We start from the raw sequence: 21,007 nt of genomic DNA, 5'->3' as shown, positions 1-21,007 counted from the left end.
CAAACGCGTGACCCTGAGATGAAGAGTCTGCTGCTCTACGGATGGAGCTCTCCCAGGTCCTCAGCTCATCCCCAGTGCGCCCCCCCCCGCCCTACAAAAAAGACTTAATCAGAGCAGCGGTTTGCAGAACAGCATGATAAAATTCAGAAGAGGCACAATTAATTGCACATCTATTCAAAATCCAATTAAAACCACTTAGTTTTATTTATTCAACAGAACAAAGGCATTTTATCCGGAGACACCAGCTTTTCGAAGTCTGATGATCGTTTACACTCCCAGCGCCCCCCCCCCCCAATGCAGGAATTGCAGTGAGAGAATCCCTGATAGGTGAGAGCCCAACCCACCACCCAACAGATCTGGATTTGGGTTCCAGTACATGCCAAGGGTGCCAGGTTGAGGGAGGCTGCCCCCCCCCCGGGCAGAGCTTTGGACTCTCAGCCCCACTTGGGAGTCTCGGGGAAAAGGGGGAGAAGCCAGCGTCACCTCGCCATTCTCGGGGGGGTCTCCGTTGCCAAAGGTGCTGGTCACCACCAGGACGAGGGTCTCGTGCTCCAGGGAAACGACGTCGTATTCGTCCATGCAGACCACCTGCCGGGAAGCGCCAGGGGGTCAGGAGGGTGAGGGGGGCCCTCAAATGCTTCCACCCTCTGTTGCCCCCCAAGGGGCAGCTTGCGAGCTCGCTGGAGACCGGGAGCCAGGAGGGCTCTGCTCTGCCTGCTGCATCTGGAGCCAATTGCTGGGAACAGGGCCGGATGGGGGGGGGGGCTCCTGCACACAGGGCACTGAGCAGAGGGGCATAAAATAATAAGAATAAATAAGAAATCAATCTATATTTGTACAGGTACCCACTGGGAAGTTCCATAAAAAGAAACTGTACCAGGAGGAATTACTGCGGAAATAAGAAATCTTTAGCTGGTTGCAAATGAAGGATCGAAAGTGACGTTCAGTGATTGGATAGTTTTAGAAAGTTGCTACAGTTACGTTGTTCTGGAGCTCTATATAAGCAGGCTGGCTGAGCTCTTCAGTTCAGTTCTATTCTGGCCTGTGAATAAACAAGGGCTGTTTGAATAATCACTGTGTTGTCTGATATGTTCACCCACAACTTAACACTGGCGACGAAGGTGGAATCGATGGAGATCAGAGCACAGCCAGATGCGGCCATCCTCTGAACGGAGCTGAATCACTGAGCGAAATCACTGAGCGTCACTTTCAACCCTTCATTTGCATAACTATCTACAGTATCCCCCTGCTGGCCCAGGGTGAGAACTTCAGTACATAACATAAATCAATCTATATTTGTACAGGTACCCACTGGGAAGTTCAATAAAAAGAAACTGTACCAGGAGGAATTACTGCGGAAATAAGAAATCTTTAGCTGGGGGCACCAAATGTTGAGTCATATTCCCAAAGTCCTCCTGCTCCAGGGCTTGATCCTGCTTGGGGGTTTCACTTTGGGGCCCCTGGGAGAACAGGGTGATGCACCAGGTGGGGACCCTTTGGCCAGGCTCTTCTCTTCTTCTGGACCCTCCAGGGTGAAACCTCCAGCACCAGAGGCAGTCTGTCTCGATTCCCAGGTTCTCGGGGTATTTGGTCACTGTGAGACCAGGAGGCTGGACCAGGGGGGGCCACTGCCTGATCCAGCAAGACTCTTCTTAGGTTCTTAAGGTTGACCTTGACCCCCCCCCACCCAAAGTGAATTATTGCCTTCAATGGAAAGAGCAGAGAGCCGGAAGTGCGTCACACCACACAAACACAAGACACACCCTCCAGCTCCACCATGAGCCTTGCCAAACACGGGGCAAGAAACGCGCCACTGCTGGCACACTTCGCCTGGGGAACTCCTTGCCACCGGGGGGGGGGAGCGTCGCCTCGCTTCATGTGCTCTGTGGGCATCAGGAGGGAAAGGGGCAGTGAGCACCCACCCAGCTGCTGACCCCCACCCCCGCTGTGCGCTGGTCCCACCTGGGGGGCAAATGAGCCCTTGAAGAGCTGCTTCAGCTTCAGGGCGTAGGCCTGCGACTTCCCCGTCTCGGAGGCGTACAGGATCGTGGCCTTGACCCGCTTGGCCATCACGTGGCCCATCAGCTTGGCTGAGATCTTGACCGCTCTGCAGGAGGGGGGGGGAGAGAGCAGGACAGGAGGACTCAGCCCAGCCCACTTTCCCCAGGCAGGATGGCACCTTCCCCAGGGCCAACCCTGCCCAGGCCTGGACAGGCCGTTGGGGAGGCAGAGCCAAGCAGAACACACTATTCATTGATTGGATTATTCTATTAAATTTGTGCCCCACGCTTCATCCACAGATCTCAGGGGGTTCACGGTATGAAAATGCAAGACCAGACTGCCTGCAGTGACTGACAGCAGAGGCTCTCCAGGATTTGAGCAGGGGAGCCTTTCCCAGTGACCTGGAGATGCCAGCAGGGATCAAACCTGGGACCTTCTGCATGCCAAGCAGATGTCCTGCCCCCTGAGCCACAGCCCTCAATGGCTCGTCGCCCTCCTGGCTTGTACTTATTGGCACTCTTCGTCTGAGGGCCCCGTCGCAAAAGCTCCCTGTGCTGCTGCTGAGAGGCATCTTGCCCCTGAGCATGTCCCAAGGCATCTGGGCCAGGGATGGCCTCTTCCGGAGCCAAGCTGCACTCTGCACATGCTCTGAGCATTCAAAGCACCCAGGAAGATTTCTGAGGAGGTGCTAGAAGCAAGTTCCTGCCCCTGTTTCTTCAGAGGAGAGCTTGGAATTGTGTGCCCCCCCCAAGCTGCCGCCCACCCCCACCCTAGTCCTGCCTCAGAGCTCTCAAGAAACAGTGCTTCCCACATTGCAGGGGGTTGGGCTGGATGACCCTTGGGGCTCCCTTGCCACTCTACAATTCTTATTCCTTGGCACGGCTGAGAGCCCTTTGTGCTGATGGAATGACCCACTCCCTGTACTCCCCCTCTCCAAGATGCGACCCAATTCCTCCCCCCGCAAAGACCTACTTGGCAATCTCCTTGAAGGTCTTCTTTCGGGTGACAGTGGTTCCTTTGGGGATGTAGGTTTTCCAGGGGTCGCTCTGTGGGAACAGCATGGGAATGAGGAAGCAGGATGGGGGGTCACAAGCCTTGAAACGCCTCCCCCCACCCCAGAAAAAAAGGTTATTTCGCAAAGCAGCTCTCAGGAGTCCATTGTAACACTGCAGCTAGCAGCGCCCCCAGTGGCAGCCAAGCAAACTGCAGGGTGACAACAGCCTTGCATTCTTTGTATATATAATGCCTTCCTATACGTACAGTATGCTCGCAACTTACGCAGGTTCGGTTCTGGGGATTGTGTCTAAAGCCAAAATTGCATTTGGTGAAAACACATCGGGTGCAACGGCAGGCAGAATTGCCAAAGTATTTTTTCCTGGATGCCTGGCCCCCGTTTTGTTTTATTTTGCCACGTGCATAAAGTTGAATGTGAACAAGTAAAATGTGCATGAATTGTGGGCTTAGCGCATCTATATCTATTTGTGTGTCTGTACAGAAAACCCACAATAACCTTCCTTTTAAGTTGCAAAGGGATGCACTTTGCTGAACTCAAATGTGGGGAAGGAAGGATATATCTAATAAATATATCCTCTCCTAGCATCTATTGTGATTTTTTTTCTTGATTTTATAGAATTTGGCATTCCTTTTAGGGCATATAAAGGCAACCTCGTCGCCAGCCTGGCGAATCTGGAACTCGACTCGATATTTGGATCACGCTGACATCCTTTACTTGGACCTTGCTAATCTCCTTTATCATTTTGTTTTCCATCTTTCAATTTCTAACTATTGTTATAAATATTCTCTCTATTTTACATAAAAACTAAAATGAAATGCTAAAGAACTTTATGCAAAAATGTATATATTGCAAAGCGGATGGTTCAGTTAGACATTAATGGTTATCTCCCCCCTAAAAAGGGCAAGGATCCTGGTTAAATTGGGGGGGGGGGAGAGATGTGAGCTGGCATTTCTGTGCCCATGACATCCTGGAGATGCCTGTAGGAGGCGCTCCTGGGCACAAACACCTCCTCTCTGCACCCCTTTGCCACGCAGAGGGCAGGCAGCACCTCCCCACTGGGCAGCCTCTTCTGGAGCCCCTTGGGGGGGGTGAGGGGGGTCTCACCTGGTACCGGAAGAGAGGAGAGAGCTGGTAGTTGACCAGCTCTTGGTGGAAGACGGGGGAGAGGCTGCCGGAGATGGGGGGCACCAGCCAGACCCAGTCGGAGGGGCAGCCCCCGCGCAGGCGCTGCTCGTTCTCCAGGTGCTTCATGAAGGAGTCGGCGATGGCGTGGTGGTCCACGATGGTCACCTTGGCCAGCTGCAGGAAGAGGCAAGGTCAGGGCAAGGCGGGGAAGCCCCACCCCAGCCCCCTGTCCCCCAGAAGCCTTACCAGAAAGGGTCCCGGGTCCAGTCCCTGGTGGGGGCAGCACCAGCATCTCCTGGTAGGGCTGCGGGGGGGGGGTTGCGATTCCTGCATTGCAGGGGTTGGACTAGATGGCCCTTGGGGGTCCCCTTCCAACTCTCCCATTCTGCACCCCCACTGCCTGGCGCCCTGGAGGGAAGAGTAGCTGAAGGCGGCTTCCTTCCTCCGTGTTTCTCCACCTCCTGGCTGTGGGGACCTGGGGACCCACCACAGGGGGGAGCTCAATCCACGCTGAGCTCAAGAAGCAGTCCCCACTCTCAGAAAGGTCCGCCCTCCCCCTCCAAAAAGGACCAAAGCCCAGGGAATCCTCCGTCTCTGGAGGGAATCCTCTAAGGGGGCAGCGTTTGGGATATTTTTGTATAGAGAAGGGAGAAATAGGCGACAAAGTAGATACTTGTAAAAGGATGCCTGTCATGAAAAAAGTGGAGAGAGGAAAGGTTTTCTCCCCCGGCACCAGAACTTGCGGGGATCCCGTGAAGCTGATCGCAGAATAATAAAATCACAGAATTTATAGAGCTGCAAGAGACCCCAAGAGTCATCTAGTCCTATGCTCTTACCCTGGTGGGGGTGAATTCCCAGCAAGCTCTCTTCCTCCTCCCCCCCCTCCCCACCTGCGCCTCACTCCCTTGTCTCTCCCCCAAATCCATCACCTGGAAACTGTGCAAAATGGCCACATTCATCTCCACGGCCGCCCTGTCCTTCCAGAGGGAGGAGGTCGTCTGGGTGTCCAGTCCCATCTGCTCAGCCACCTCCTGCAAAGACACATTTCGGTTGGGGGGGGCAGGACCTTTACGCCGCCTGCGTGGAAGACGCACCACCCAATCTCACAAGGCACATTCTTGCTAGTTAGCAGCTGAAGGGGTTAAGACCATAGAGCTGAGTTGCTGATAGGCTGGCTCAGACCATAGAAACGTAATTGGTAGAGAAGGCTCCGTGTGATGTCACTTCCCCTCCTCTCCTGGGAGGGAAGAAGTAGTTCCTCTTCTACTCTCTTTTTGCTGCAAAGTCAAGTATTCTACCTGCATTACTTTTTACTGCTGTTGCCGCACAAATCCTGGATTAAACTATATGTTTTAAACTTATTTCTCAGTCTGTAGCCTGTTTCTTTGATAAACGGGAAAACTAAAGGGGGAGATCAGCCTAACACTTATTTCCTGTCTTAAGATTTACACTCTGCTAAGATGCCTTTCTCTCGTGGGAGAGTCTCCAAAAGCTCTGTATTTGCAGCCACATTGTCTCCTTGTCTCAACCCACACCTGCGGGACTCCAGAGGGATAAAATACAGTCAGCATATTCCCTCACCTGCCTAATAAGACCTACCAGCCTGCTCCAATACCAGGGGCTGCTGGCAATGGGGGCCCTGCCCTGCCCTGCCCCCCACAGTCGGAGACAGCAATGCTTCTGGAACTGCAGGGGAGGAGAATTGGGCTCGGATCCGGCCTGCGCGTTTCCCGCTGAGGCATCGGGTTGGCTACAGATGAGCCATCGGCCTGCTCCAGTCAGGTCTCTTGCTATGAGTGAAACCTCCAGCACCAGGGGCAGTCTATCTAGATTCCTAGGGTTAAACCACAGAGCCTAGGACTCGCCAATCAGAAGGTTGGCAGTTCGAATCCCCACAACGGGGTGAGCTCCTGTTGCTCGGTCCCTGCTCCTGCCAACCTATCAGTTCAAAAGCACGTCAAAGTGGAAGTAGATAAATAGGTACCACTCCGGCGGGAAGGTAAACGGCGTTTCCGTGCGCTGCTCTGGTTCGCCAGAAGCGGCTTAGTCATGCTGGCCACATGACCCGGAAGCTGTACGCCGGCTCCCTCGGCCAGTAAAGCGAGATGAACGCTGCAAGCCCAGAGTCGGCCACGACTGGACCTAAAGGTCAGGGGTCCCTTGACCTTTTTATCAAGATTCCTAGGTTCCTATGGGTATTTGGCCCCTGTGAGAACAGCATGCTGGACCAGATGTACGGTGTTAAAGGAAAATATTATGAAAATGATGTATAGATGGTACTTAACTCCTGTAAAATTAGCAAAGATTTATCACAATAGTGATAATTTATGTTGGAAATGTAAAGAAAAAGAAGGTACCTTTTATCATATGTGGTGGACATGCCCCAAGGTGAAAGACTTCTGGGAGAAGATTTATAATGAATTGAAATATACATTCCAGAGGCCTTTCTTGTTGGAATGATAGGTTTGGAATTGCCCAAGAAAGACATTAGATTGTTTTTGTATGCCACAGCTGGTGCTAGGATTTTGTTAGCCAAAAATTGGAAAGCACAAGAAGTGCCAACAGTGGAGAATGATGAAGATGAAGATGATGGACTTTTGGGAGCTGGCCGACCTGACCAGAAGAGTCCGTGACCAGAAGGAGGAGGAGCACCAGGAGGAATGGATGAAATTCAAAGACTATTTAGAATCATAGAATCATAGAATCATAGAATCATAGAGTTGGAAGAGACCACAAGGGCCATCGAGTCCAACCCCCTGCCAAGCAGGAAACACCATCAGAGCACTCCTGACATATGGTTGTCAAGCCTCTGCTTAAAGACCTCCAAAGAAGGAGATATTTTAGCTAAATATTTTAGCTAAATATGTTAAGCTAACTTAACATATTTTAGCTAAATATGTTAAGATAACTTAAATAGAAATACTTGCAAATACCAGATTGGCTTAGGATTTAAATATGTGATTTTATAGAATAATACGTTTAAAGTTAATATGGTAAGAAAGAAAGATGTTAATTGACTAAGTAAATTTTATGAGAAATTAGTTTTGGAAAACTGTTACACTGATATACCGGTACATTGAAACTCAGCCAAGGGGACTCGAGGAAGTCACCTAACAATGTTAATAATAGTGGAATAATTATAATTAGGATTTATGTTTGTTTATAAATTTGAAAATCAATAAAAAAAATTGGGGGGGGACAGGTGGGCCAGTTGACTCTTCTTCTGTTCTGTATCAGTCATGGCCGGGGGAGCAGAGGGGAGGAAGGGGGCCAGGGCAGGAGGGGGGGCTCCCCCCAGACGATCCCTACCTGCAGGAGGTTGTAGCGCTGGGAGTCACAGAAGTTCCTCATGCCGATCTCACAGCCGACATACCAGCCGCTGAAGGGGGCCGCCGGGAACTCCAGGCCCCCGATCTCCAGGAGCATGTTCGCCACCGCAGGGAGGGCGTACCAGCGGAGGCCCAGATCCTTGAACCACTTGAGCCTGGAAGAGGAAGGCAGGTGTCAGAAGGGGGAGCTGCGATTCCTGCCTTGCCGGGGTTGGACTAGATGACCCCTGGGGTTTTCCCCCAACTCCACATGATTCCATGAAAGTCCTTGGCAGCCTTTGGGGACGACCGTTGCAATCGGCAAGAGCGCTGCCATCACTCCCCCCCCCACGTCCCCCCCTCCCCACACCCAGTGCCACCCCCTTTCCTGGCACTCACGTGGGGTGGCAGATGGGGACCTCCAGCACCAGCTCCCCTGGCAGGGGAAAGATTTCGGGGTCCTCATCGGGCGCCTGAAGCAGCAGGGGGAGGATGTCAAAGCGCCCCCCAGGGGGCCGCCAGCCATACTGAACGCAGACCTGGGGGGGGGGAGAGACTGGTAGGCAAGAGACCCCCTGAGCCCACCTGGAAACCGACAGAGAGAGCCGTCCATGGGGGGCAGGAAATCCCAGGGGAGAGGGGCAGCCTTCGGCCACTGCTGCAGCAAAGCCAAGCAAGGGTTTTGTGTGGCCGGGTCCTCAATGGGCCGCGGCAAACACAGGGCAGCTGGAGAAGCAGGAGGGGGGGAACCTCCAGGACCCCCTTTTGCTTTTCCTGAAGGTTGGGGGTCACAGAGCCTCCTTGCGGGGCTGCTCCCCATATCCAGCAGCCACTCAGAGTCAGAGGGAAGGGCAGATGGGCTTTTGGAGAGGTGCAGAAAGCACCCAGACGGGCGGTTGGGCAACATACTTTAATAATTCCGTTGCTTTATTGCATAAAATTTATGCACTGCTTGATTGTAAAGATTGTAAAGAGAAAACCTCAAAGCGATTTGCAAAAAAGATAAAACATTAAAATTGTCACTAAGAAAAATCAGCAATGATCATTTAAGGCAATCAAAAAGTTAAAAGAAAACGCACAAGGCAGATTAAAATTCACATCCATTTTCTAAATGACATAATCATGAAGCTGGAAGGGACCCTGAGGGTCATCTAGCTCCACCCCCTGCAAGGCAGGCATCTCAGCATGTGGTCCCCCATGCAAGTTGAAACCAGACCGGACCCGGATTAGCTTTGCAGTTGTGCTAGCCATTTTATTGCTGCAAAATTACACAGACTTGTCAAAACAAAAAAATTTTGGCAGGTGCAAAAAGCGTACTGGGAAGGCGTCTGCTTGGTATCAAGAGGCAGGGAGTTCCAAAGTGCAGCTGCTGCCACAATAAAATACTAAGTTCTTACAACTGCGGAACAGGTCACAGTGGCAGTTTTGCCAATCAAGTGGCACCTACAGGCTGAGGCATCTCACAGGTAAACTGGTTCCAAGTTGTTACAGGCTCTAGATCAGAGCTTTCCAAACTTTTCATGTTGGTGACGCACTTTTGAGACATGCATCATCTCGCGACAGTAATTCAGTTTTACTAGCAAACCTGAGGTTAAACTAACCCCTATAAGAGGACACATATTGCGCAGCACAGGTACACACGGCAGCCGACGCACGAATGTGTCGCGACAGAGTTTGGAAAGATAGACGCTTTAGCAATGCCTTGGACTCAGCCTGCAAAGGGGCAACTGGCACAGATCTCTGAGGGGCAAAGGGGCGATGTGGCACCGAGGCCTCGCTCCTGTCAGCAATCGCGCTGCAGCCTCTGGATCAGGCAATATATATTATTACAAAACAAACAGATGACTATTGTGAATGGAGGCTCAAATGGTAGGAGCCATGAATGGTCCTGGCTGGGAGTGGAAGAGGAGACGCCAGAGCCACTTCTCACCTCCGTGAAATCCACGTTGGCCGGGTCTCCCAGGATGGTGCCGTCCGGCTGCGCGTAGCCTGCATAGCGGATCAGCTGCTGGTTCCAGATGCGGAAGTCGCCCCGGCCGGCTATCCGGTTTGGGAAGATGGTGATGGCTGAGCTGCGGGAGAAAAGCAGAGCGCTCAGCTCAAACTGGCAGCATCAGCCGTGCCACCACCACCACCTGCCAGGGAGGGGAAATGGCAGCAGCCCCTCCTAGCAAAGGCTGAGTCCCCTGGGCACCGGGCAGCGTGGAGGGAAGCCAAAGGGGTCCCTCACCGGAGGTTTCCACGGTTGGTGGCATAGTTGATGTGGGTGCAGAGGGAGGTGAACATCTCCTGGGCGCTGGCACAATCTCGGGCATCAAACACCTGGAGGGGAAGAGAACAAGGAAGGTCAAAGGGTCAGGTGCCACGAGGATGGGCAGCAAAGGCCGGCTGCTGGGGGGGGGCAGGCAAGGGTCACAATCTTGCCTCCTCCTGCCAAGATACCAAAGGCCCAAACATCTGCATGGGGCCGAGAGAGCAGCACATCTGGATCCCGGAAAGGAGCACAGAAGATGCTGATGGGACCTGACTCCCCAAGCACCCAAAATGACCAGGGCTGGGGGGCAGAAGGGTGAAGGCTATGCAAGAGAAGCCCCCCCCCCGGAAGGGCCAGCCTAGCTCAGGGCTCCCTGCTGCTTCCGCTGCCCCCCCCCCCGGTCGCACCTGCAGCTTGTTCCACTGGATCCGGCCCAGGCAGCGGGAGGCGTTGCGCCAGGCGTGCTTGGCCCCAAAGATCAGCTCTGCCTGCAGCAGCTGGTAGGTCCCTGTCTCCGCAATCTGCTGCTCCACCTCCTGGAGGCGCTGCAGGTGGGCCTGGGACTCGGAGCTGGGGAGAAATGGAGTGGGGGAGGGGCTCAGGTGAGGCAGCTCCAGGGGCCCCTTCTGCCTCCCCACCTGCCCCACAGCCCGCTCTTCCCACGGCCCCCCAACTCAGGCGAGAACCGAGATCATCCTGCCCCACATGCACCCCCCCACCACTTCGAGGGGCAGAACTGGCACCACCACCAGCAGCTTGTGATGCCCATTCCGCATCTGTAAGAACACAATCCTTCATCCTTTTTTATTTGTGTGCCACCTTTCCACAGTTAAAAAACAATGCTCAGGGCGGCTTACAACATGACAAGATTTACATGATTACAAAAGTCATAAACAATAAATAAACCACATCAAAAAAATACACAACCAAATGGAAAACAATTTCCACATAAATCACAGCATTAATATCACAGTTTAAAATGACATAGGTAAAAAATAGCAGCGCTTTAAACAACGAAACAAAAACAAAACAAAACTGAGCCCTTTATAGAGCCCCCCAGGCCCCGCCCTAGGCCAGGGGGTGAGTGGCAGGATGGGGGACTATCTTCTAGTGGAGCGTCACCCATACCCTTTGGAACTCCCTGCATCAGCCCAATGCTATTGATGCACAAATAAATAAATAAATAAATAAATAAAATCTGTGGTGCCTCCGCACCTGGAGCCCTGGGTCTGGTTCTGGTCACCTCATCTCAAAAGGGTTATTGGAGAGTTGGAAAAGGTTCAGAAAAGGGCCAGCCAAATGATGGAGGGGGTGGCAGAATGGCTCTCTCCTGGGTTTCAAGCAAGGAGTCTCCCTCAGCCCTGCCTGGAGACTCTGCCAGCAGGAGTTGAACCCGGGTCCTTCTGCACGCAGGGCAGGGGCTCTGCCATGGAGAACATCCTGGATCAGGCCAAAGGGGGCCTCTTACGGGCACAGGGGGTGTCCCCAACCAGCACATCAGAAGCATTACAGAGACTTGAAACAAAGTGTGGGTGTGGGTGCGCACACACACACACACACACACACACACACACACACACACTCCACCCATTCAACCCCCCAGGAACTAATGCCTACAGCCATCTTACCAGAACAAGGCAAGTAAACCCCATTACCTGAAAAACAGAAATTCACCAAACTAGCCAAACAAATGGCTTTCTTTGGTTCCAGGGGCGCCGACTTATAAAAAATATTGGGGGAGCCCGCGAAAGCTCATGAATAATAAATAAGCTCATGAATATGCAGATAAAGTGGCGCCGCCTCCTCGTGAGCGAATAGGGGAGAGCGTGCTGCGCCTATTAATCAGCTCCGAAGGAAATTGGGTGGAGCTTTTGCTCGGGAGGGAGGGCAGGAGGCATGCAGCCCGACCCTGTGCATTTTGGGCTGGGGGAGGGGCGGCGGTGGCGCTCTGCTGGAGGGGCGCCTGAGATTATTGGGGGGTCGGGGCCCCCCCAAACGAATTCTTGAGGGGGCTCGGGCCCCCTCAGGCCCCATGGAGTCGGCGCCTATGTTTGGTTCCCAAGGTGATTAAGAGATTGCAGAGGGAAGAAGACCTGGGGAAGAAGAGCCCGTCCTCAGGACCCCCCTCTGACTAGCAGACTGGGCAATATCCCCCTCACACTACACGCAGGGACCTCACCAGGTGCAGCAGGAATAGATGGGGCAACTGAATCCAGAGAGCAAAGGGAACGGAAACACTTTCTCTGGAAGGTGAAAGACAGAGTTATAATCGCTGCCTTGAGGGACAGGGGACACGGCTGGGACACAGATTTCTGCCTGTCCCCAAACCTCCTCCTCTGACATTTCTACGATGCTTCGTGACATGTATGATGGGAGACTCTGGAAACTTTTGAAAGTGGATGTAAGCTTTTGTTTTGGGTTCTTCTTCTTTGCCTGCTTGGGAGTTGGAACCTCGTTGCAACAACCAGGCTAAATTGCTGCTGTTTGGCTTTGCTATCTTGGCGGGCGTCTCTTGCTTGAACCCGACCGATTTGAACCCGCAGGACCAGGTCCTGGCAAAGTTGGGGAACCCTTGGGGAACCCTGAGTTCCATTTCCCCTCAACAGAGCCCACCTAGTCCAGCGTCCTCCTTGCACGGAGGCCACCCAGGAAGCTCGCAGCCAGGATTCTTCCCCTCCTGCACTTTCCAGCCGCTGGTACCCAGAAGCATCCCTGTCTCTGAGCCCAGAGGCAGGGCAGAGCCATCACGGCCCCTCCCCTCCCGGGGGGGCTATTTATGGCCTCCAGGATCAGCCCCACCTGGAGAGGCAAATTGCTGGGGGACCCAAGGGGGGATATGGCACTCTTGACCTCGGCGGGGGGGGGGGGCTATCTGGCTAGGAACCAGTTGAAGCACAATCTGGGCTGCCCCCCCCCCCATTAGGCACCAGGCTCTCCTGACGCTCATTTTCTTCCATCCTCCAAAAGCTGGATTTCTTTTTGAGGGTGGAAATTCCCAAGCAGCCAAACCAGGCGGACAAGGTCGAAGCGGGGTGGGGGTGGGACAGATTCTGCTGCCAGACAAATGGGAACAGGGTTTGCTCTGCTGCAAAAGACAAGCGCGCAGCTTTCCATTCTGCAGGCAAGATAAAGGTTTTAGGAGTCATCTGAATGTTTTTGCAAGGGGGGGGGGCAGCAGGCTAGAGAAAAGTTTGCTCCTGACATCAGAGGCTTCTGGGGGGGACAGGAAGAAACAGCTCAGAGAGGAAAAGCCCTCAGATAACATCCACCCAAGTCAGGAGTCCTGCAGAGAACAAAGGAGTGAAGGCAAAGAGCAGCTCCCTGGGGCCCAGAAGGGGTGCCCCCGCCCCCTCCCAGGCTTGTCTCCCTGCGTCACAAAGGGGGCTACTCAGGAGTAAGGGGAGGAAAGCTGCTGGGGGGAGGAAGCCTTCTTAGGAGATGGCGAGAGAGCCCTGCCTTCTGCACATTCCAACTGGTGAGCAAGGAGCTGCAGGGATCCCCCCCCCCCGTAAGAAATCCAAGGGGTGCCAACCTTGGGACGCAGCACTTCGTCCAGGCTCAGGGACTATTGACTCACACCTCTTTCGTCATAGATAAGCCATCATGCACAGTTGTTATCTTAGGACGGGTGGAAATCTCTGACTAGACTGTGACATTTAGAAGCAGGTGGGAGGGGAAGAGTGTGGGGCGCAGGCATCGGGGAACGCCATGTTCCCACAGATCAGCCTTCGTGAGAGCTGGGGGGGGGGGTTGAAGCACCTGGCAGAGAAGGCTTATGGCTGGGGGGGGCATCATCAGGAGTGGACTCTGCAAGGGAATCTGGGCTGCTCCCACATCACGTCCCTTAGATTGCTTCTGTGATAGGAATTTTGAGGTCTTAGATATATGCTAAATGTTCCTAAGTGTACCAGCCAAACGTGTACATAGATCAGCACAGGAAGACTGACCTGGAACCATTTTTGATTCCCAAACTGTCCCAAACTGAGCAAATGTCTTCTCTGCAAGGTCAAAGGAAAATGGAAAAGCCTCCCCATTGTCTTTCTCTTCACAAATCCTGTCTTAAGGGTATGTCTGTGTATGAATAGGGTGAGCCTGTGACCTGGCTCAGGAAATAAGTATCATTACTAAGTATTTCTCATTACAAGAGACTGGCCAGGCTCCCCAGGCAATCCAATCAAGTGACCATTAAACAGGTAACCTGTCAGACGATATAAACAAGTCACTCAGATTTCTGTTGTAGACCACCTTTTCTGTGATGTAGGTATGATGTTTGTGGGGGGTGGTCTTGAGCTCCAGGGCAGGGGATTTAAAATGTCTATATAAGGGCAGGCACACCTTGGTTCTGGGTCCTCCTCCTCCTCCTGCGTGTGAGGGGAGCACCCTGTTGCAACAGATCAATAAAGATCAGGCTTACGAGCTGCTTTGCTTCTCAATATTCTCTGGTTGGTCTCTGTTATTCTCTCCTACCAATAGGGAACCTATGTAAGGGCTCTATATGGGCTCTTGGATACCCCATAAGGGAAATAGGGCAGATTTTGTTTACGACTCTTCCCCACAATTGGCTGTAAGTGGAATCACAACCACGATGCCATATTGCACTTGATATAATCCAGCGGCACCCTGCCGACGGCCAAGACCCTCCTACATGCAGAACTAAGTCCTGTTCAGCAAAAATCTCCGGCAATGTTCATTAAAAGCTTCCACCTTGCAACTTCTGCCCCTTTTACCATGCTAAACGGGAAGCAATGAAAGCTGCAAACAGGAATCTACTAACTAAAAAAACAAATCTCCTTTGTGGCTGAAAAAACAGGAAGCTGCTAACTAATGGGGCACGAGTCCTGAAAAGCCTTAACCACACCCTGCAAGCTCCAAACCAGGCAATGCTGCAATTGTATTTCACAGGAACGTACAAAACTCACCCCAAGTCAGCTCCGAAGTAGAAAAAGGGATAACAGAACACAGAAATGCCAGGCTTGGAGAACAATGTCTGGATTCTGTAAGTGGCCAGCAGATTGCCATTCCAGGCAAGGTGGCTTGGGGGAGGCAGGAGCCCCCCAGGAGGAGGCTAGGATGTGCGCCAGGCCCCACATTGACTGAAGGGAGCCTCAAGAGCCTGGTCTGGGTGCAGCTTCGCTATGGCACCCACTGCCCCCACCCGCCAGAGATGGGGCTGAGCAAGGCTCCCAGAGACTCACCGTTTCATGGAGTGGTAGTAGAGGTTAATGAAGTCCCGCGCCAGGGGCAGGAGCTCTTCCGTGGGGCGGGGGCCCTCCGAAGCAGCACACATCTGCTTGGGGAACATGACGGAGCCCAGGCAGCGCCTCTCATTGCATGGCACATTCTGCAGAGAAAGAGGGGAAGGGGCTGCAGCGGCGAAGGCTCTTCACTCCCCAGCCCCACCAGGAGGCTCCCCTTCCCAGCCGCAACATCCATCTCCTGGCCAGCGTCTCCCCTCCCCGCTGACACAGGACTGGTTAGCCCCTGAAGCCAGGCAGGGGAACCCCTGGAGCCCCAAATGTGGGGGGGGGGGGCTTTCATCAGCCCAGTTGGTCTGGGATTATATGGGGGCGGGGAGCTCCAGAACATCTGGTCACCTTCTGTGCCAAAAGGACACGGAAGAGTTGGAAACAATGTGGGGGGAAAGCAGCCCAGATGGTCAGGGGGGGGGTGGAGTGATTCCCCTAGGAAGAGGTTTGTAGAATTATGCCTGGCATAGAGAAGGTGGGATGAAAAGAGCTTTCCTCCCTCTCTCAGAAGACGGGAACCTGTGGACATGCCAGGAAGCCCAGGGCTGGAAGGTTCAGGACAGACCCAAGAAAGTCCTGCTTTAGGCAGCGCCAAGTTCAACTATGGAACTCACTTCCCCAGGGGGCAGGATGGCCGCCAACTTTAAAAGAGGATCAGAGAAATGCCTGGAGGAGGGGGGCTACCAATGGCAAGGAGCCCCCAGGGGTGGGCTCTGCCGGAGGCGGACATGCTCCTGCACCCCAGAGGGGAGAGAGTGGCTCTGGGGCTGGGATCCCGCATGGGGGCATCTGGTCCACCTGTGTGAAAGGGAAGCTGGGCTAGAGGGGCTCCCTTGGGCCTGATCCGGCAGGCTCTCCTTCTGCTCTTAGGCAGGGCTGGCCCATCCACAAGGCAAGGTGAAGGGGCAGGATCCTGGGGGGCAGCTGATCCGGCCTGGACAGACTGCATCACCCACTGTGGCTGAGGAGGCCTGGTCGGTTTCCTCCTTCTCTCTCTCTCTCTCTCTCTCTCTCTCTCTCTCTCTCCCTCTCTCCCCCCCCCATGTCTTGGGCCAGCCCTGTTCTTATGTATATTTGGAAGAACACACAGAAGGTGACAAGGTGCTGACTCACTTCCTCGGGATTCTGGCTGGGGGGGGGGATTTGCCCCAGGGGCAGAGAGGTGAGCAGCATCAGCTGCCCAAGCAGCCTTCTGGCTGGCTGACTGAGATACCCAAGGGAGGGGAGCGCCCCCCCCCCACCTCAGAGGACTCACCTGCAAGGTCTGGGCATTGAGAGTGTCATACAGGATGGAGCCCGTCTGCCAGTTCTTCAGCCGGGTGTACTTGGGGGGTTCGGCGGGGCGCTCAGCTGGGTGGACAACTGGGCAGCTGGAACCAGAGAATCACAGAACTGAAGAGCTGGGAGGGACCCCCAGGGGTCATCTAGCCCAACCCCCCGCAAGGAGGGAACCCCAACTAAAGCATTCCAGGCAGGTCAACCTCAAAAGCAGGGGAAGACATGACCCCCCCCCCCCCGCCAATCTGCAAGCCAACCCTGAGATGATGCCCCCAAACCCAGGTCCCCAGAAAAAAGGGAGAGTCAGGGAGGGACCCCAATGCTGGGACAGGGGAAGGCAAGGCAGTCCGATCTGGGGGTGGGGAGAATGGTTGACTTGGGGGCCCAGAGCAATGGCAGGGAAAGGAGGGGGGATCACAAAGGACACCTAGGCCAGGCCCCCTCCAGAGGAAAACCGTGTGCCCCCCAGGGCAGCTCAGCGCCTGCCATGCAGAAAACGGGACGGGGGCTCTGGGCCTGTCGCTTGGCCCAACCGATTCCCACAAGGCCGGGGTGAGGATTGGATGGGACAAGTCCTCCCTGGAAGAGCAGATCCAAAGGGAGGCCCAAAGAGAAGGCCAGAGTGCTTAAAAAAAGGGGGATCCGGGACCAGGGGAAGGTTTTAAGCAGAGGTTGGGGGGCACCTACCGGGGATTCCCCAGCTGCAATTTTGGCATTGCAGGAGGGGCAGACTGGATGACCCTTGGGGTCCCTTCCAAGACTACTGGTCTCAGAGTTGAACAAGTGATGAAGCCAAGCTGCAGAGGGCCAGGAGGCAACCCTGGGAACCCCTGGCATGGAAGGAAAGCCCACCTAGGGAGTCCTTCCGATGCCAGCAGAGGAACTGAGGACACCTCCTCTTCCTCCAAGGGATCCCATCTGGCTTGACCCCAGCAAAGTCCACAGAATGGTGGAATTGTGTGTTTGGAAGGGGACCCAGCCCCCTGCAAGGCAGGATTCCCAGCGAAAGAATCCCAGGCCGATCGATGGCCAGCCAACCTCTCTTTAAAAGCCTCCAGTGAGGAAGAGCCAACCATCATTCAAGGGAGTCCATGTCACTGTCAGACAACCCAAACCCTCAGAAAACCCTTCCTAATTGTCCGGCAACACGAACGTTGACTCAGAATTTCCTTCCTTGCTGCTTCAATCCATCCGTTCAGCTCCTCTCTTCTGAAGCAGGAGAAAGAAAGCTTGCTGCACCTTCTGCATGAGAGCCCTTCACATATCTGAAGACCGAGAGGAGACACGAGAGCCGTCTTCAAATATCTCAAGGGCCTTGACATGGAAGAGGGAGCAAGCTTGCTCTTCTGGAGAGAAGGACCCAAACCCATGGCTCCAAGTCACAAGCAAAGAGATCCCGACTCAACATCAGGAAGAGCATCCTGACAGCAAGAAGGTGGTGGGGCTTTTAAGCAGAGGTTCATAGAATCAGAGAAGGGACCCCAGGGGTCATCCAGTCCAGCCCCCTGCAAGGCAGGCATCTCAGCTCCAGCATCCCTGACGGATGGCCAGCCAAGCTCTGCTTAAAAACCTCCCAGGAAGGAGAGGCCACCACCTTCGGAGGGAGTCTGTTCCGCTGTCCAACAGCCCTGGATATTGATGGCTTTGGCTGAGATTCCTGCATCTCAGGGGGTTGGATGAGATGACTCTCAGGGTCCCTTCCAACTCAGCCCCCTGATGAGCCTATGATCCTAGGTCATCCCTCAATCTTCTCTTCTGCCGGCTAAACAAACCCAACTCCCACAACCGTTCCTTGCAAGGCTTGGTCACCAGATATTTAAACACAGCTCTGCAATCACCCACCCACCTTCTCCTGTCCAGGCTGGATGTCCCCAACTTCCTCAACCCCCAACAGTCCTTCTGGACTCCCTGCAGGTCCTCTCCTCTCCCATCCGCAAACGTGGCTCCCAAAGTCCCCCCCCCAGCCCTCTGGGCTCTCGGCTGAGGCCCCTTCTGCTGTCACCTGCACTTCTTGGTGGGGACGCTTTCTTCCGCGATGGAGGCCCGGTGCCTGGAGCAGAGGTCAAGACTCCAGAAGTGGGTCTGGGAGGGGGAAAGGGCCCCCGGCAAGTTCCCCATGGCACCACGCACCAAGTCCTGGCAGAGAGTGGCTCTCTCTGGAGCAACGTGTCGCTGGTGCCAGGAACTCCCTTTTCTTCCTGCCTGCTGAGAAAGGGAACAGCGGGGGGGGGGGGGAGTAGGATTATGGCCTCGCCTTCCCCATCCGCCCAGACGGACGAAGCGGGACAAGAGGGGGGGCCTTGGGGTCTTGGCTGGGGGGCTGGGCTCCCTCCAAACGTGGGGAGAGAGTGACACACATTTAGCACCCCTGCTCCCCAGGATGCCAAGCTGCGAGGCCAGTTGGAGGGAGAGAGAAGAAACCAGGTGGCAGACTGGGGAAGGGGAGCAAAGGGGGTCTCACCCTTTCAGCCCCCCACCCAAAACTGGAGCTCAGAATGGCCACCTGTCAGGGATTCTGGAGGTGCAATTTTTGGTAAAAATGCAGATGAAGACGGGAGGTCAAAGGCCTCCTCTGGATTTCACCCCCAAACGTGACTGCTTTGTGGTAGGGCTGTCCTGAAGAGGGGCTATGGGGTTGGGCTAGATGACCTCTGGGTTACCTACAACTCTCTGATCCGAACACAGCTCCCAGGGCCATTCAGGAATAAAGGCAGGTTGTGACCTGCAAAGGGAACCCCTGGGCCCTGAAGAGGGGTCCTGCCTTTCGTTTCCCAATGGGAAATCTGAGGAGCCCCATCCTGGCATGCCTCCTCCTGAAGCCCAGGGAAGCATCCAGGGGGCGCCAGGCAGCCTCTGTCCATGCGCTGACCTTGCCCAGTGGGGGCCTCTGGACCTCAAGAAGGAGGAACCGTAGGAAGGTCGGGGTGGAAGGGACCGCCCAGGGCCATCCAATCCAGCCCCTGCAAGTCCCGAGGCTCACTCCACTTCCGTCCAGGGCAGCCTCACCACCATCACTTTCCTCTGCATTTTTACTGAAAAGGTTCAGCGAGAGGGAATCTTGAATGATCAAGATGAAGACTGTGGTGATGCAAGGGCTGGGAGGGCACATCCTGCAGCCGGGGGCCTCTGAGTCAGCCCCCAATTCCTGGACCAGGGAGGGGGCTTCCAGGAAGAGAGCCGTCCCGGCTTCCTGCGGGAGGGAGTTCCACAGTTCCAACTATGGGCTTTTGTCCGTCCTGAGTCACCTGACCTTCAGCTTCATGGCAAGTTCACAAGCTCTGCCATCAGGAGACGGGGAGAAAAACTTCTCCTTGCCCACTTTCTCTGTGCCAGGCATGATTAGTTGCCCATCCATCATGTCCCCCTGGACAACTCGCTTCATTTTCTCCAGCTGCGATCCCTGCATCGCAGGGCTTGGGCCAGATGACCGCTTGGTTCCTTCCAACTCCACTGTTCTCGGATCCAAAAAAGCCCAAGGGAGAGATGGTGTTTGCCTCAAGCAACCATCAGAGCTCGGGGCCAGAGCGTGGGGCTTGCAGGATACTGGGGGGGGGGGGCGTGTCTGCATCTTGGAAGCCCCCTCCCCAGCCCCATTGCCCTTGGCCTGGCCACATCAAGCCGCCTGTTGTTCTCCCAGAGTGTTGGAGACAGGAAGCCACACCTTTGCTTTCTGCTTCCATTTCCTTCCTCAGTCTTGGGAGGAACCCTATATGGAGCGCTGGAGGCAACACGCAGGGAAGGAAGGAGGGAGGGGAACCCCCCAGGCATTGAAATTGGGGGGGGGGGGAGCCTACTGGATGAGGAAGGCAGAGCTGCTTGGAAGTGCCAAGGGGGTGCCATCATATCCCCTCCCCTGGCACTGCCCCTGGGCAGCCTAGTCTCTCCAGTTACGAGAGTCCCCACATCCCAACTCCCCCCCCCCCCGATCCAGGCTGATGGACCACCTGCCTGGGGATTCCTCAACCCCCCCTCAGTGAAGCAGGGCCTGTTTTCCTGTTGAGCCTACCGACTGCGGCTGGCAAGGGGCTGGATTTGTGCCAATGATGCAAGTCAACTCAGCCCGCTTGGCAGATAGAACACCCACTTTCTGGTTGCTTTGCCCTCTTCCCCCCAAAAAAATCTGGGCTTAGGGGTCCCCTCCCCCTGGAGACTCCCTAGAGCACCAGCCTGAGCCTGCCTTGGACCAGACAGAAGACTTCCAATATCTAGACACTGGTACAGAGGTGGGATCCGATTTTTAAATTATTATGAGGTGGGATTCAGTGAATTGCATGCAGCCATTTTTGCCTGCGTATCTTCATTATTTCTACAATTCCGAAAGGGTGGTCAGTTGCTATTTCGTGAAGGGGTGGGGCCTCAAAAGGAGACCAAGGACTGACGACACGCCTGGCATGCAGCCCGATGCAAATCGAATGACCCTGCAGGTCTATGGAGGCAGATCTTTGGACTGGCGCTGGGCCCAGAGCGCACCCAGATAAGGCGCAGAGAGGAAGCCCCCTCCCCAGGCCCCTTGCTGGGCTTCCAAGGCCGGGTTTCTGGTCCGTCTCCACTGGACTGAATCCAAAAGGCACACCTTTCAAAATAGCCCTGCTAGCGCATTGCTTCTCAAACCAGCTTCACGCCAACTGGAGTCCCCAATTTATTTTAGATATTTATTTACTTATTAAATTTCCATACTGCCCTTCATCCGTGGATCACAGGGTAGTTTACAAAAACAACAACAACAACAAAAAAGATAACATTTTACCAAACAAAAACCAGGCAGAGGGCCTTCTCAGTG

General features: G+C 54.4%; 2 protein-coding genes across 3 annotated transcripts in view; one reads left to right on the top strand and one right to left on the bottom strand.

The window, feature by feature from the left end:
- Positions 1-18,921, bottom strand: part of NOS3 (nitric oxide synthase 3) — a 34,681-nt gene extending 15,760 nt beyond the window's left edge. Inside the window, exons 1-14 of the mRNA XM_081164189.1 lie at positions 18,892-18,921; positions 18,230-18,432; positions 16,205-16,319; positions 14,899-15,044; positions 10,111-10,273; positions 9,680-9,771; positions 9,380-9,521; positions 7,849-7,988; positions 7,451-7,625; positions 5,071-5,172; positions 4,121-4,315; positions 2,974-3,047; positions 1,963-2,107; positions 484-588 (exon numbers count right to left, since the gene is read on the bottom strand). Of these exons, the coding sequence (XP_081020315.1) occupies positions 484-588; positions 1,963-2,107; positions 2,974-3,047; positions 4,121-4,315; positions 5,071-5,172; positions 7,451-7,625; positions 7,849-7,988; positions 9,380-9,521; positions 9,680-9,771; positions 10,111-10,273; positions 14,899-15,044; positions 16,205-16,319; positions 18,230-18,345 (1,710 nt within the window). The 5' untranslated portion in view covers positions 18,346-18,432; positions 18,892-18,921. The remainder of the gene's footprint in view (positions 1-483; positions 589-1,962; positions 2,108-2,973; positions 3,048-4,120; positions 4,316-5,070; positions 5,173-7,450; positions 7,626-7,848; positions 7,989-9,379; positions 9,522-9,679; positions 9,772-10,110; positions 10,274-14,898; positions 15,045-16,204; positions 16,320-18,229; positions 18,433-18,891) is intronic.
- The window catches only part of LOC308569938 (autophagy-related protein 9A-like), a 266,030-nt gene that overhangs the window by 36,384 nt on the left and 208,639 nt on the right, over positions 1-21,007 (top strand). The window lies entirely within an intron of this gene.

Source organism: Podarcis bocagei, assembly GCF_964188305.1.
Source record: "Podarcis bocagei genome assembly, chromosome: 12".
NCBI classification, from domain to species: Eukaryota; Metazoa; Chordata; class Lepidosauria; order Squamata; family Lacertidae; genus Podarcis; species Podarcis bocagei.
This window is presented reverse-complemented; position numbering and strand designations above follow the sequence as displayed.